This window comes from Pipra filicauda, unplaced genomic scaffold (assembly GCF_003945595.2).
Source record: "Pipra filicauda isolate LSUMZ 115617 unplaced genomic scaffold, ASM394559v2 scaffold137_size4652046_pilon, whole genome shotgun sequence".
NCBI lineage: Eukaryota > Metazoa > Chordata > Aves > Passeriformes > Pipridae > Pipra > Pipra filicauda.
The window spans coordinates 991,523-1,007,807 of record NW_024103851.1 but is presented as its reverse complement, the minus strand read 5'-3'; the positions used below and the strand labels follow the sequence as shown (position 1 = coordinate 1,007,807).

Here is a 16,285-nt window from a genome sequence, read left to right as displayed (position 1 = left end):
AAAAAAACCCCCACAAAAACAAATAATCCCCCTCCCCAAAAGAACCCAAACAAAACCAACCCCCCCACCTAATAAACAAAAGATACTTGTTGATGTAAAGTTGACTGAGGAAGAACATAGGCTAGGTAATTTGCAAGTGTATTTTAATTTAAGTAAGACCTGACAAGAAAAATTGTGAAGAATTCCAGTATTCTTTTCCTTTATCATTGTGGGTTTCTCTGCTCTCTGCTCTAAAATTTTGTGTCATGACTCCAGGCTTCTCCATACTTAGATAAGTACCAGTCTGTGAAAAATCATACCTACCTGTAAAGATACTGAAGATGGAGCTCAGTTTGCTGTAAAATCCTTCAAAATGCTCAGGTACTTTCAGCAGTGAAAAGGTGAAGTAGTATATTTGCGTGTCAGAAGGTTAAATACTGAAGAGGCACCTGAGGATTGGATATGCAAAAATATGGAAATATTCATGAGTTTTACTTTGCATAGGATTGATAGTCTATTATTGCTTATGCACTAAGGACAGTTTAATGAAAGTCAAAAAACCAGACTGACTGACTTTTAATTGTTCCTGGTGCCATTGACCTGAGTAGTTGAGGTTTTTTCCAAATGAACAAAAAAGATGGCAGGTTTCTCCTACAATTCTGAGTTTCATAACATGCAAAACACTTTACAAATGTGTTCATAGAGGACACAGTAGCAAGGGTGGGAACATTTGTCAAATTGTCAATGGACTATGGGAGGTTCTGCAGACTCAAAAGTAAAGCAAAGGCAATCTAGATAAGATGTTGTTTTCAACTGATGCAAAAATTTCCTCTGTCTACTCTCTTCTGATAAAAAAACCAAAACCAAACCACAAACAACAGTCAGCACCAGTTGCCTTAGTAACCTTACTTAGACACTACAAAAAGAATATATTTTTTAAAAAATTTAAAATGGCATTCTACTAAACAATAAAATAAGCCACACATTTAATTATTAGTTCCTTTCCAAATATAAAATACCAAAGAAAATATCTATTTTCATAAATGCAGAATTTAAATAATAACAATTTTCAGAAAAGTTGAATTACACAAGTTTTGGGTACAGTTTTCTATTTTTCCTTTGTAAAATGTTGAAATTTTGATAAATTTTAATTTCAAGAGGCTGCTTAATTAAAAAATAAATCCTAATGTCTCTGGGTAAATTGCAGATCACAGTAAGTAATGATGTTTATTTTAAACCTTTTCTCATTTTCAGTGGTTAAAGACAGAAGTACAGAGAGTACTGTGGATTATGTTGTATGTCACTTGATGACGGCAATGTATCCAGAAATGTTTGATAGTAGTCATATAGTACATTGCACGTCTATGAAATTGTTTTTATATTTTATTCCAGGAGCGCTTAAAAAAGTTTTATTAAAAACTCCTCAAGCTGAGAAAGTCTTCTTATTTATTAGTAATCTGGTTCTTGGATTGAATAGGACACTAATTTATAGGAGTCAAAACATGTAGCCATACCATGATCTTTCAGATTAATAAGTCACTGGCTACTCTAAAAACTGGTCAAGAAGTATCAGAAATAAAGTTCAGGTAAGAACTTTAGGTTCAGGTAAGATTCAGGAAAATCTTGTAAGTATGGTCTGTCTCTGGGCATCCAATTGTACTTCTCGAAATGGCCCTGGTAACATATCCAGAGGCAAATTCCTGAATCAGAACTGGAACAAAGAAACAGGCCTGTTCTCTGTTGTGAGCGAAGTAACTGCCATAAAATAGCATTTTCTAAGACTTGCTCTTTTCCTTATAGAGATCTAGAGAAAGGCTTGAAATAAACCTCAAACCAAGTAATTTTAATCACTAAGCATTGTGTGAAGACCACCTTGAAGGAGGGGCAAAAATAGCTGCTACATTTTGAGCAACACTGTATTATGGTAGGCAACTTGAAGTGGAATATGAAACATCCCAGGCGATCAGTATGAGCCACTCTAAGATTACAGCTAAGATTTAGGGATACAGAAAATCTTCAGTGACACTTGGGCTTGTTTGCCTATGAAGCTGAATGTGAACTTGGCTCTCTAGCAGTCTGTCAAGGCTGTCCTGTGAAATGTCAGTCATGTGGGGAAGGAGCAGACTTCTGCAATATGGAGAAGAGGTGGGACAGAAGAGGGTGAAAAATCAAGCTTCTACTCTACCAATCACCATCCTTATCTAGTAGATAAAGCCATCCAAGGAACATGCTGAGGAGTACAGCCAGATTTTTATCTTGAGAGGGAAAAGGAAGTAACATTATGTGGTGGATTTTCTTTAAACTGTCTTCCAAGCCAAGAAAAAGACAATAGAACATGTATAAGGCAAAAGGTTGGTTGGTTGAACCACCTCAAGTGTAAAAAGAAGGCTTGTACATTTGGCTAATACTTCCTTGCCAGGTGTATTTCCTTTCCCCATAAGAGAAGAAGGTCTTTGATAAACTTCTCACTGATTCCTTGCTGACATAAGAATCTGGAACATAAGCTATATCCTCCCTGGATTTTTCCAGCCATTGCCCTGAGTGTTGTTTTCATTAGTGGCCCTTCTGGGAACTTAGGAAAGGACATCTCCAGCAGTGTTCCTGTCATTCATGATCTGAAGTTTGGATAGAGGTGTATCCTACTGAGCAACAGGCTTGTGGCACAGGGCCAAGGTTGCATTTCTTGTCATTGAAATTAACCTGTGACAGGCCGTCCTCAATAACACCTGCTTCTAAGTTCGATTTTTAAAGGGGTTTTCATTGACAATGAGCTGCTTTGAGGTATCTCCCACTTTTTGCTTAGCATCATTTTAAAAGTTCATTTGAAACACTGCATGAAATGTTCTAGCAACTTATGCTTATTTATTCCTACTCTTTGGGGGGACACAGTCTTGTGAATTAAACTTGGTGGATTTTAGCATTCATTTCGGATTATAAAACCCGCCTATGCAATATGAAAAGTAAGGCTGTCTCAGCATACTAAAACACTGCAATTCAAACCAGCCACATTAATATTCCTGTTGGTTGTCATTGGAGATATACCAATTCTCATATGTATTTATCCACATTCTAGAGTGCCCTTGCAATCTCATGACTGCTTTTCAGAAGTGCTTGGTGGCTTATTCTTTCTCCTCAGCACGCTACAGAGAAATTACATATTCAATTGGAGGAGACAAATGTGTTTAGGATAACTAACATTTAGCACACAGTACAAATTAAACCCAGATGATATGATTGTATCCCTTGCTCCCCAACATTTATATTAGAATTCATGTTTAAAACAGGAGTCTTTTGCATTACAAGTAAAGATTAAAATAGCTTTTAACTTTTTTCCCCCATACTTGATAGGCATTCTTGTATAATTAATGAGTTGGATATACTGTTAATAGTTAAGTTTTAGTGGTTTGTATTTTAAATATATTTAAAACATATTTAAATATGTATAGTGTAACAGAGAAGTGGTTAAGACTTCTTGTTAGAAAGCCGGGGCTTTCTATATTTCTTGGCTAAGATATTTTTTCAATGCTACTACAGATTGACTCATCTGTTTCATATTCTGCTAGCAATTCATTGTGGCTACCTTGGAATCAGAACACAATATTGATATTGCAGTCATTTGCCCTTTTGACTCTAATTTGATCAGCTTTCAAGTTCTTAATTTCTGGCATACACATATGGAGCTTTATTTTAGTAAAGTTTTTACTTTGCTGACAGAATCTTTGCAAAAGCTTCTGAGAGATCCTCTGATATAGCTTCAAATTATTAATAAAAACCACCTGTGACTATAAATGCATAATGTTCCCATTTCTTAATATTTTTAGATATATAGTTGTTTATATGCATTCAAACCTACTGCTAGATACAACTGCAGATTGTCTTTTTCATCTCCTCAGCAGACTGCTTTGATAAGAGATGTCAGCAGCTTTACAGGTGACCTGTTTATTGATCAGGATGCTAGGGATTTGAACAGACTTCTGTGCAGTGAAGCATCGAGATTTTTTACTCTGCTTTGCCCATCAAAAATCACTGAAGTTGCTGGTATAGTGAGGATTAAGCTTTAACAACCTATGGGGTTAAAAAGAGAGTTTGTGTGTATATGGTCTGCTTTGTGCTACAATCAACATCTGTCCTTTCAAAAATCATGGTCTCTATTCCCCAAATAGTTCATGGACTAACTAAGTGGGAATTAAAGCAATTGCAGGCAAAGTAGGAGACAGATCGTTTTTAGTTTATCCAGATGGTTAGACTATAAAAATAAGCTATAAATAGACTGTAAAACAGGAAAGGGCACATATCCCTTTCCTGGTTTGGTTGAGCGTGAACACCAGAAATATGAGAGGCTGCACTTGAAAGGACAAGAGATCCATCTCACTTGCTACCTGGTTTCCAACAGCTGGGTACCTGAGAAAACATGTAAGAATAGAGCAAGCCACAGCACTCTTTTGCTTCAATGATCATTAAGTCTTGAGGAGTTAACAGATTGTGGATTGCAGATGTTTTGCGTTCGTATTTAATGACATTAGGTGACCTTCTTTCTATTGGTCTAATTACTTGTATCTCAAGGAAACTTGTTTCTGTTGGACATATACTGTTATTTCCCTCTCAATAGGGAAGTCAGAGTAGCAAATGTCATCATACCTATGACAAAGCTAGCAGCTCCTTTGATGTAAACAGAATAGGGTGGAGGGGAATTGTCTTTTTGCTTCAAAAAGTTAACATTTAAATGGACTTACACTGGCTGGGATGTTAATATATCACAGAGAAAAATGGTATAGAGGAGAGTTTATTTCTTTGCTGCTACAATGCTGACAGGAAAGTGTGCTCTGTAATTGATTAACAGGGCACAGTGCATTGACTTATATGGGAAAGCTATTACATCTCAGTAACAGGAAGGTATATATGATTCTGGTTTTAGTAAGTAAAAAATTGGATTCCACAGGAAATAACTAAAACTGCTGAAAGAACCAAAGGTTCCCAAGGATTTTTTTTCTCTTAAATCTGTAGCATAACAGTATTTCATGTTCTGAGGGAAGTTTAAAGAGTGCAATATATTTAGTGCAGCTTTTATATAGGGCTAGAAATATTAGCTTATGTAAGCAGTCTTCTAACTTTTGTTCTGTTGTACCTAAAGTCATGAGTTATTAAAGAGATGTAATATCTTTTTTAAGTCTATTCATTTGAAATATAATCCTTCCCTATAATTCGTACACATTTATGGTGGATCTCCTATATTTTTGAAGCCTAAATGAGCAGGCAAGATTGGGAGGTTTACTGTTTTTAAAAAATGAGAAAGCGGGGATGAGGTTTGTGGTGGGGTTTTTTTTTGTTTGTTTGTTTGGTTGGTTTGGTTTGTTTTTTGGTTTTTTTTTTAAACTTATTAGTTGGTGTCCCAAACAGGCATAGGAAAGGAGTACAGTTCTAAACAGTAGTGAAGGAAAACTATATCAATTATGTTTTGTTTCTTTCTAGCTCCCACCCCAATATTGTTGATCCCAACCAAATTAAGAAATCAGATGGTTCAGATTTAATACTGCAAAAGCACATGTGCACCATATTAAATATATTCACAACTGTCTGCAAAAATTGTGACCACAGTGGTAAATACAGAGTGATACTCCCTGTGGGATTTATATATATATATATATATATATATATATATATTTAACTAAGTAAAGCTTCTCTGCTGTATTTTTTCGAATCCAAGAGTATGAGTTAGTGCAAGGTAGGCCATACAGGGGAATGATGATTTAGAAACTAGTACTCTTTCCAAAAATGTTTTTCCATATTTCTTTTGCATGTCTTCAATAGTAACACCAATATAAAAGCTGTCAAATTAAAATTCAGTAGCTACTGGACTCAGTAAAAGATTAGAAGTTCTGATGAGCTTCCACTATTTGAAGAGGTTTCTTTCAGCTGTCTTGTTGTTCCTGAGCACATTGCCTAAAATCCGTCTTTATTTTTGTTGCAGATATTGTATGCATATTTTAAAAAACTTTTAAAAAGTTTATTTGTTATGATTTATGATAGCTCTTTTATTTCTTTATTTTCTTTTATACTCTTATTTTTATTTTCTTTTATTTTTTAGAATATAGTGAGCAATAGCTTCCCGTTCTATTAAGTTATAAATTAAATTGCATAAATAGTATCCATTTTTTGTATCCAAGTCTTTTTAATATTTTTCCATGAAGATGTAGACTTTTCCCCTCACCCCAGTTTGAAGCTATGGGTGGCAGAAAATTGTATAAACCTAACAATTTTGTTTAAAAAAATATACTGAAAAACCCCTAGGAAACTGAACAAAGCTACATGTTCAACCTTAGCTCTCATTACTGATGAGAATACGTTTTTTTCCTTTAAATATCATGCAATAAAAGCACAGGAAAACGTTACAAAGAGATTTTGTTGGGTATTTTTAAAATCTTCTGATTATATGTTGTTTTGCTTATAAATGTTTCATTCCATTTTTACCTAGACAATAGGACTAACAATAAGTGCCTTTAAGTCTCAAGCTAGGTGGCACTAAGTGACATGACAGCACAAGAAGTTTGCTGTCAGTTTTTAAGCTGAAAACATATTTTTATGAATTATGGAAAATAGACTGCAGATAATGAAATACTTGAGAAAAACTTTGTCAAATAGTTCTGTATTTCTGTGATTATGATGTCAAGGACAAAAATTGGCAATTAGGGCAATCTGCTGCTCACTTCTATTCTTAAGATCTAACTTTTTACTACTTTGACTGAAATAATAGCAACCTGGCACCCAGGATCTTAAAATGTAGGCTTTTGCTCCCATATCCCTGCTCCTAGGGAGAGGTGTGTGCAACCCTGGTGTGTTACTTGAGTGGTGTGATGTGAGGAACACCTGGCTGCAGGCTTCTGACCAGATGTGCTGTCTGGCCACAGCCAAAGCAGAGGAAGAAGGGATTTGATCTTTCTGTTTTGTGGTATAAACAGCAATGTCTGAAACCATTTATCTAACCTTGTCAAACCTCCATCATTAAATAGTGTGGTAGTGAACTTAAAAGTCTCTGGAATTGTCCTTTAATTCAGTGCAGAGTAGATGCCCTTTACTCATGCTTGTGCTTGTATAAATTCTACTTTTCCCCTTAACGTTTTTTACTTCAGAGGTTTGTAAAAGAAACTTATTTATTTTGTTAAATGTCAAAGTACTGACTCCTGAATTAATGTTCTTCTGCATTTATGTTCTTCAGTTTCTATTGCTGTGAAAGTAATTTTATTTTATATTACATGAGACTGCACGTTTTAAGTGAATGTCATTGTAAATTACTTGATTAACTCACATCCCTTTTTTCCTCATACAGTTCTTCTTTAGGAGGTATGATTATTTTGACCTTCACATGATCCAGTCCAGCCAAATCACCGGTTTGTTATTGTTCCAAAACTGTGTGTTGTGGCTGATCACTAAATATGGTCCTTATGTGTGTTTAGACCTGTGATGGTCTAGACCACCTACGGTGATCTAACGCTTTCTAGATACATAAATTGAGGGTGTTTCCACTTGCAATAGAGCTTGTGCTGCAATGCGTGTGTTTAAAAAGATTAGTCAAGCTTACTGGTGTAGGTCAGGGCTTTTTTTATTTGTACCTGTAAAGTAAATGAGTAATTTAAGCTACATATTTCTCCCATCTGTTGAAATGCCTTACAAAAACTAGAACAAAGGATAGTACATTAACTGAGTATTTGAAAAATCCAAACCCATATCTCTACATTCTAATTTATATCATACAACAACAGGAGATTTTTTTAAAACTTTTTTCTTCATTAGAAAACCAAAGACTGATTTTGGTTTTTTACATCTTACATGCTAATACCAAGTTAATCTTCTTTATAACTGAGTAAAATGCAAGCAAAATGTTCAAATGCATTATAGAGATTAGTTAGTATAGTTTTTTTTCTGTGAATCTGTTGTATGTGATAATTCATAGGGATTCATTAGTGTCCCCTAATTTATTTTCTTTTTTTTTAAATATCAATTTGTCAGCACTTCTATTACATAAATGAAAATTTGTATCTTATCTACTTCTTACAAAGCTTTCATGATAATTCTTTTCTTTAGCACTAGATTATGTCACCAAAAACATTCCAGGTATATCAGGGCAGGGTTTTTTTGTGGTTCAACTGTTGCATCCCTAAGGAGAGTGGTGGCCCATGGTTAGGCTTTACCATTATCTAATTTTGTCCTTTGTTGAAGTCCTTTTTTTTTCCCTCATGTCAAGTTGTGGGTATGATTTCTTGTGGGCTTTGAGGTGGGTTTTTGTTTGGTTTGTTGGTTGCAGAGCTGGGATGTAGCTAAATGCATTCCACATGCCACACGTGAAAAATAACAAGGTTGTGTTACCACCCAAAAAAAAAATAAAGAGCACATTGCGACTTAATATGTATGAATAATTAAGAGCATAAAGTGCATATGTTTTCTTGTGTTTCAGAAAAGTGCGATGAACCTCTGGTCTCAGCATTACCCCATTCCTCCTTCAGCAGTTCATCATCTATGACAAGCAGCTATGTGCCGGGTTATGCCAAGTTAAACAAGAGAGGAGGTAAGGGACTCTCTCAACATAATGTTCAGATATTTCAAAAAATGATGAATGATATTTTTAATACCAAAATACTTTTTATGTGGAATACTACTGCTTACTTTTGTTTTAACAGTTTTAGCTGTCTGACAGACTGTTTGTGAACAGAATGAATTTCTGTTTTGTTGTACGGGACAGTAATTGCATTCCATTACACTGCAGGAAGTACACTACTTCCCAGCCTCCCCTCGGTGCCTGGGAAGATCATGGAACAGATCCTCCTAGAAGCCACGCCAAGGCACCTGGAGGACAGGGAGGTGGTTTGGGACAGCCAGCACAGCTTCACCAAGGGCAAATCCTCCCTTACCAACCTAGTGGCCTTCTATGATGAAGTGACTACATCAGTGGAAAAGGGAAGGGTTATAGGTGTCATTTATTTGGACTTCTGTAAACATGTAGCAGCGTGGGCCAAATGCCTGATGTGGATGGAGTCATACAGTACAGCTGGATAACTGACTTTAGTTAAATGAGCATACCTGTCTTCACCGGGTACATGAACATTTGCAAGGTCATGGCTGTTGAAGCAAAACTAAAGAGCTTTGACGTGCTTTGTTGATTTAACTTGTTCCCACCTTAGAAATGACTGCTGTCATTCAGTTTTTTTCTAGCACCACAGAAACTTTGGCTTTTGCACATATTTCTGTAATGTAATGAGATGATAAGAAGTCACAAAGCCACCTCAGCCTTGTGGGTTGGAAGAATAGGTGTGTAACTTTGATGGCCTACCTGGTCTAATTATATCCTTAGGGCTAAGCAAATTTATTTCACAGTCTGAACACAAGACTTTATCTTCACCCATAGGAATTTTCATAGCTTTTCTTGATATTTCTAGGTGTCTGTTTATATATCATCGTAATTTCCCATACATTTAAGCATAAAATTTTAGATTAACAGAAAATTAGTATTCTGAATATTATTAGTTTTATTTTTTCAAAATAGTATCAATCTAAAAGTTCTAAAATATAAAATATCACACATTCTTGTGAATCAATGCTCAAATCTTGTCTTTCTCACAAAATACATGTGAAAGGTATAATAAGTTGACTTAATGAACTTAAAATTTAAAAATATTTCAATATAAGGATAAAGAAGAGAGAGCAAAGGATTATAGTGCCCTTATCTTCTAAATCCTGAAATTGTGTAAGAACGGCAAAATACCAGACTTGTAGAAGGTTGGCTTAGTTGCATTGCTGCCTCACTTTTTCTGCTCCTGCAGGAATTGTGTTGCTTCTGCCTGGATACCATGTTCTGCCTCCTAAACAAACAAACAAACAAACCAACACCATAGAAACAAAAGTTACAGCCTTTTGGATTTGGGTGGTAAACAAAATCTGGCATATTACCAAATGGTGGAATATTTCTGAGGTTAAAAGCAGAATTTTTTGCATCAAAATTATACCCTAGGCTTCCCATATTCTCCACCCATTTTTTATAATAGTTTGTGCAACTTCTGAGCCAAAAGATCCCCATCTTATGAGCAATGCCATGAATTTACTGCTAGACTAATTTTAGTCTTAATCAAAAATAATTATCAGCCTAGTTATTATTAAAAAATAAAAACAAACAAAAACAAAAGCACAAAGAAAAACAAAAAAACCCCAAACAAACAACCCCCCAAAAAATCCAGTGTTACACTCCTGTCGTCACAACTCCTCCAAGTCTTATGGTGGATGGCTCTATCTGGGGTGGGGACCAGGGTGCACTGTCAGTGTCCTAGACTCTTAACTGGGAGGAGGATGCAGATGGATGAATCAAGACCTGCTGGTCACATTAAAGGCAAGAAGGAAATGCACAGAAAGTGGAAGCAGGGTATCCAGGGAATAGTATAGGGTCATTGCCCAGTTGTGCAGTTATATAGGGATGGAGACAGGAAGTCTGAAACGTGGCTGGAACTGAACTTGGCAAGGGACACAGAGACTGATGAGAAAGTCTTCTACGGGTATGTCAGACAGAAAAGGAAGATCAAAGAAAGTGTAACCCCATGATGAACACAATTGGCAAATTGGTAACAACAGATGAGGTACTCAATAACTGTTTTGCCTCAGTCTTCATTGCCAATCTCTCTTCACACACCTCTCAAGTGGATGAACCTCAAGGCAGGGGCTGGGGGAGCAAAGTCCGTACAACTGCAGGAGATCAAGTTCATGACCGTCTGAGAAACTTAAATGGACATAAGTCTATGGGACCTGATGAGATGTATCCCAGTGTCCTGAGGCTGGTGTAGTTGCCAAGCCACTCTCCATATCTGAAAATCACAGCAGTCAGGTGAAGTCCCAGGTGACTGGAAAAAGTGAAACGTTGCACCCACTATTAAAAAGGGCAGAAAGCAGGACGCTGGGAGTTACTGACCTACCAACCCCCTCTCGGTGCCTGGGAAGATCATGGAACAGATCCTCCTAGAAGCCGTGCTAAGGCACCTGGAGGACAGGGAGGTGGTTTGGGACAGCCAGCACAGCTTCACCAAGGGCAAATCCTCCCTTACCAACCTAGTGGCCTTCTATGATGGAGTGATTACACCAGTGGAAAAGGGAAGGGTTATAGGTGTCATTTATTTGGACTTCTGTAAAGCCTTTTACATGGTCCCCCACCACATCATTTTCTCTCAATAAGAAAGATATGGATTTGATAGGTGGACTATTCAGTCGATAAAGAATTGACTTGATGATGGCATCCAGAGAGCAGTGGTCAACAGTTTGATGTCTGGATGGCAGATCAGTGACGAGTGGTGTCCCACAGGTGTCTACGTTGGGACCAGTACTGTTTCATATTTTCATCAATGGCATAGACAGTGGGATTAAGTGCACCCTCAGCAAATTTCCTGACAACATCAACCTGAGTGGTGTGGTTGTGGATGTGACAACATCAACCTGAGTGATGTACCTGAGGGAAGGGATGCCATTCAGAGGGACCTGGACAGGTTCAAGAAATGAGTCCATGTGAACTTTATGAGGTTCAACAAAACCACGTGCAAGGTGCTGCACCTGGATCAGTGCAAAACCTGGTATCAATACAGGTGGGGGGATGAAAGGGTTGAGAGCAGCCTTGGAGAGAAGGACTTTGAGTTTACTGGTGGATGAAATATTGGATATGGGCTGACAACGTGTGCTTTCAACCCAGAATGCCAGTGTATCTTGGACTGCATCAAAAGAAACATGGCCAGCAGATCAAGGGAGGTGATTCTACCTCCCTTCTCCACTCTTGTGAGAAACCACCTAGGTTTCTGTGTCCAGCTTTGGAGTCCTCAGTTCAGGAAAGATATGTACCTGTGAGACCTTTCAAGGTTCTTTTCATTAATATCATTATTCTATTCTCTGTCAATGATAACTTTGTATCTGCTGGAAGTTAATGGGGTGAGGGGAGCTGCACAATTATGGGGGTCAAGCTGTAAACATGGTAAACCCTGGTGCAGGTGGTGTCACGACCACTGAGGCACCATCCCCTGTCCACAAGCAGGGTTAGTAGTGGTGGTACCACAAAGCAGGTTCTGCCAGTTGTCTCGAGATTATCACACACAAATGGATGAGCAGGGTCTGATGTCAAGCCAGGAAGCAAAATCTGTAAGTGGGGAAGAACATGAGATGGATCCGGGTGTGGATATTCCTATGATGTGGCCCAGGCTCACAGGCAAGGTTAGTGGGTTCTCTACTGGGATGGGCAATTTTGGCCTGTTGGTACTCTCAGGGCCCTGACATCGATCTTGGTTTATTGGTTCACAGCTTCTCTGTATATTTGTGGTTTACATGTGTAGAATTCCTGTTCTTTGATCTCTTTATCATTGTCTTTTTTTTTTTACTCTCTAAAATTAGTGTTAGCCAAGTCCCAAAGCTACTTTCTTTTCATGAGCAGTAATTGACCTAGTGAGGTGCTTATAGCCCTACTTCCTCTGGTGCCACCCTGTGTTTGTACTTTCAATACCTCTGCTATCACCCTATCCTTTTAGTCTTCTGCACTACATTTTTATTCTACAGTAATAGTTCATTCTCTGCAGAATAGCTACTTTAGGTACAGATATATATAAAAATTGTTATAACAATAGTCACTAGCCCATGCAATCACACAGCTAAGTTAAAACTAAAATAGACTAGACTGTGTTACCTGGTTGTTAGAGAATTGTTACTGTAACTAAGCAAGCAAAGCGAAGCCAAAGACTAGTTTAGAGAAAATATGACTGACAAGCTCTAGTCCTGCAGCCCTGCAGATCTGATTCAAAGCCTATTGCCTGATAGGAGCAGTGGCAGTTTCTTTGGTTTTAAACCTGGAGACTAGTAGATAACATGATTTGTTGCTCCTGAATGAGAATAGATACTGCTTTATGCTGGTCACAGGCTTTTACTACAGCGTTCCCTGTATTTTGTTCCATGCTTGTTGTAGTATGTCTGAACATGTGTTTTGATAGGCTGTTGGGTCCCTTAATTTCTGTGTTCAACTGTTCATTGTCCAGATAAAAGAAGTTAGGGGGCGCTTCAATTCTAAAGCACTGTTCATCATTTGGGTTGAATTCTGTTGTATGACCATAGTTATGTTCATTTCTGTTCTAATCCCTCTCCTAAAATAATAACAGTTATTAAAATCACTTTAATAAAATACAGCTTCACATCAGCTTGGTGGGGAGGATCTTCACTTTGCTTTTAGATTATTATTTCTTCTTTAATTTACTAGACTACTTATTCTAATCTAAGTGAAAAACAAATCAGACATTTGGAATTTAATTATTCCCTTTAATTATGTTTAACCTCCCCTTTCTTACCCTAATAATCACTATAGTGCAGTTTCTTTTAATGATGTTTCTTTAGCAATATGGATCAGTGCCATCATTAATCAAACATTTGCTTAATTTTCTCTATTGAAAGGTCACTTGAAATTTAGTTGCCTCTCTTTCTCAAATAGTAGTTGCATCTCTGTTTAAATAGCAACTTCTGTAGATTGTTGTCCATCTCTTAATACCTATGATCCTAGCATACATACTTTTCAAAACTGAAACTTCTTTATGTACATTAACAAATATTGTTTTCCTAGTTCTAGTGCCAGTAAAAGTATTGCAGAATTCAGGAGTGTGTTTAACACAGAAACTTGGCCATCTCTGTGTTTATGCTTCTACTTCTACAAGTGATGGAAAATAGCTCCGTTTTAATAGTGAGCTGTTTTATAACTTCATGGAATTACAGATATTGCTAATCAAACCAGTAATAAGGGAATCAATTTTTTTCTCTCTCCAAGGAGTCATTATCAGCTAATAGATTCCCAAATCAAATATGCTATTTAAATCACACTGTGCTCAAGTCATTAAATGGAAAAAACTCCCCCTCCTCTAGCCCCAGACCCTTTAAATTAAAGAAATGTGCACTTGAAAATTCTAGTCTCAAACCCAATTATTTTTGTCATTTTCATGGCACTTCACTCTAGACTGGCAAAACAGTTTATCAGAATGGATAGTAAGTATATTTTATTCCATTGATTAAGACACTCATTTACTGCACAGCCACACCATGTTATTAAGAAGGGTGGAGTTGTAACTGTAGTTCTGGTTCAGTTTCCTGCTATAAATGTTGCAATTGGAAGGATGCACATCAAAGAGTTTAATATTTTCACAGTTTTTAGGAGGCTTCAAAAGTAGGAACATTCATGAATTTATTTCTAATGTTTGATATCACGTTATTTACAAATCCTATAACTAGTGATCTAAGCAAACAGAATTAAATCCTCATGGAATGGCATTGATCCGGAGGCCTCCAAGTTGTATATGGAGGGTGGGTTTTGTCAGTTTGTGAGAATATTTTACATTTTCCACATCTGTCTACTCAGACCCTCATAAACCTTAAATGACTTATAGATTAGTATTATACTTATTTAAAAGAAAATGCAGGTTTGACGGACAGAGACTTGATTAGAAAAGTTAACCTCTCCAAATCACTTTACTTGGTGGTTCATATTCTTCTGTGTTGTCCCTTGTTCCTATAAGGAGAAGTATCCCGATCTTTTTTTTTTTTTTTGTGAGGGTAGAGGTTATTTTTCATTATAGGAAAAATTGCTGATTGTAGAAACAAATATTCAGTGGTTACCTGCAGGTCTGTTAGTCTCTTGCAAATTCATACCGATACATATTAAAATGTGAAGGCACAGTTTCTATGTCAGTGAGTAAGAGTCTTTGATTTATATAGTAGTTACAACTATGAATCTGTGTTTCCATAATTACAGAGAGCCAAAGGCCTGGGGGTACAATGCAGGTTCTACATTTTACACTGGCTCTCTCATTCATGGATCCCCAAAGCCTGGGTTGCTTTCCTTCTTCTGCTTTCCTGGGCACTTTCAATTATAGCAGCTGTGAAAAGGAAACAAAATGCTTTCATTTTATAATCACGGAAAGAAGTAGGAAACAGGAAGACCCCAGAAACTGTAGACTGTTTTGTTGTTTCTCTTTGTGAGACAAGGAAGGTGGTTCCTTTCCTGTTCTAGTACTCATCAACAGGTTTAACTAGAGTTAGTGTTGGGCGAAGCAATTGCTGCTATTCCAGTCAGACCTGCAAAGAAAGGGGGGTGAAGATCCTTTGAAGCTTCCTGTGTGGCAAAACTTCTGTGGAGACTGGAATGATGCAGTGAATTTCATAGTAAAAGTAGGTTTGGGGAAGGTAGAGTGCGGTGACTCCTGAATTCTGTTAAAGGTTTGTAGGCAAACGCTTGGACTTAAAAAGCTAAACAGTGGTGAATTAGCAACTGTTCAGACAAAGCTGGTTGCAGCCAGTTGTTATCAAACTATCCTTTTGATAGTAAGGTAATATTTCAGTTTAAACAACTAAGTCTTAGTGCTACACTATACTATAGTATTTATCATATTTTTATTTTAATTTAAAAAAATAATTTGTGTGTTGTTCAGTGCCAGTGTAAGAAAGGTACAGATCATTTTTAGATGTCTGTAACTTATATCAGAAAACAAAGCACCACAGAAGAGGAGAAACATATATTTCTCTTTTTTGCTCCTGTCACTGTCACTTTTGCTTATATATATGCAAACATTATAAAATTGTTGAGTACTGTAAAATCCTAAAAGTTTTTATTTTCAACGGACTTCTAAAAAAAAAATTCTTGAATTTTTTGTCAATTATCAACTTACATTCTTCGTCTATGTAAGCCAAACATTTCTAAGGGTGTTAAATGATCCAGTGTAATATTTGGAGAATATGGGGATGGATTTTCCTTGAAAAAAAAAAATTACTTTTCAAAATGACCGACACAGGAGTCATCCGCATTGGCATATAAATATATGCCATTAAGTCATTGACACTATAGATTTTAACTGAAATCTAGTTAGTAGACTAGCTAAAAATATTTTAGTTCCTTCCATTTTCATCATACCTAATCTCCTGCAAAAGTAGTCCATATTGCTGCCACCTTACTAAAGAAATTGGCATCAGAGAAAAGGAGAGTTTTGAATTAGTCCGTTCTGCAGCTTTTTAAAATCCATTCTTAGTAGCTTTTTCATATGCGATGTCAAGGTTATAAGGTCTGCCATTACATCTTATGACCTGCCATCAATTGAATCAGTGGACTGCATCACATCATGAGAAGGATTCTTAGCACACATTTGATATAGTGCATTATCAATCTTCCTTTTAATGGTTCCCAAGGTATTGAACCTTACACTTCTCACTAGTACAAGAATTAATGCCGCCCATCATCCACCTCATACCATTTTAATTTAGGGAAGAAATTCTA

General features: G+C 36.8%; 1 protein-coding gene across 1 annotated transcript in view; it reads left to right on the top strand.

The window, feature by feature from the left end:
• The window catches only part of CNTNAP2 (contactin associated protein 2), a 1,021,678-nt gene that overhangs the window by 311,371 nt on the left and 694,022 nt on the right, over positions 1-16,285 (top strand). Inside the window, exon 2 of the mRNA XM_039378395.1 lies at positions 8,429-8,539. Coding sequence (XP_039234329.1) covers positions 8,429-8,539 — 111 coding nt within the window. The remainder of the gene's footprint in view (positions 1-8,428; positions 8,540-16,285) is intronic.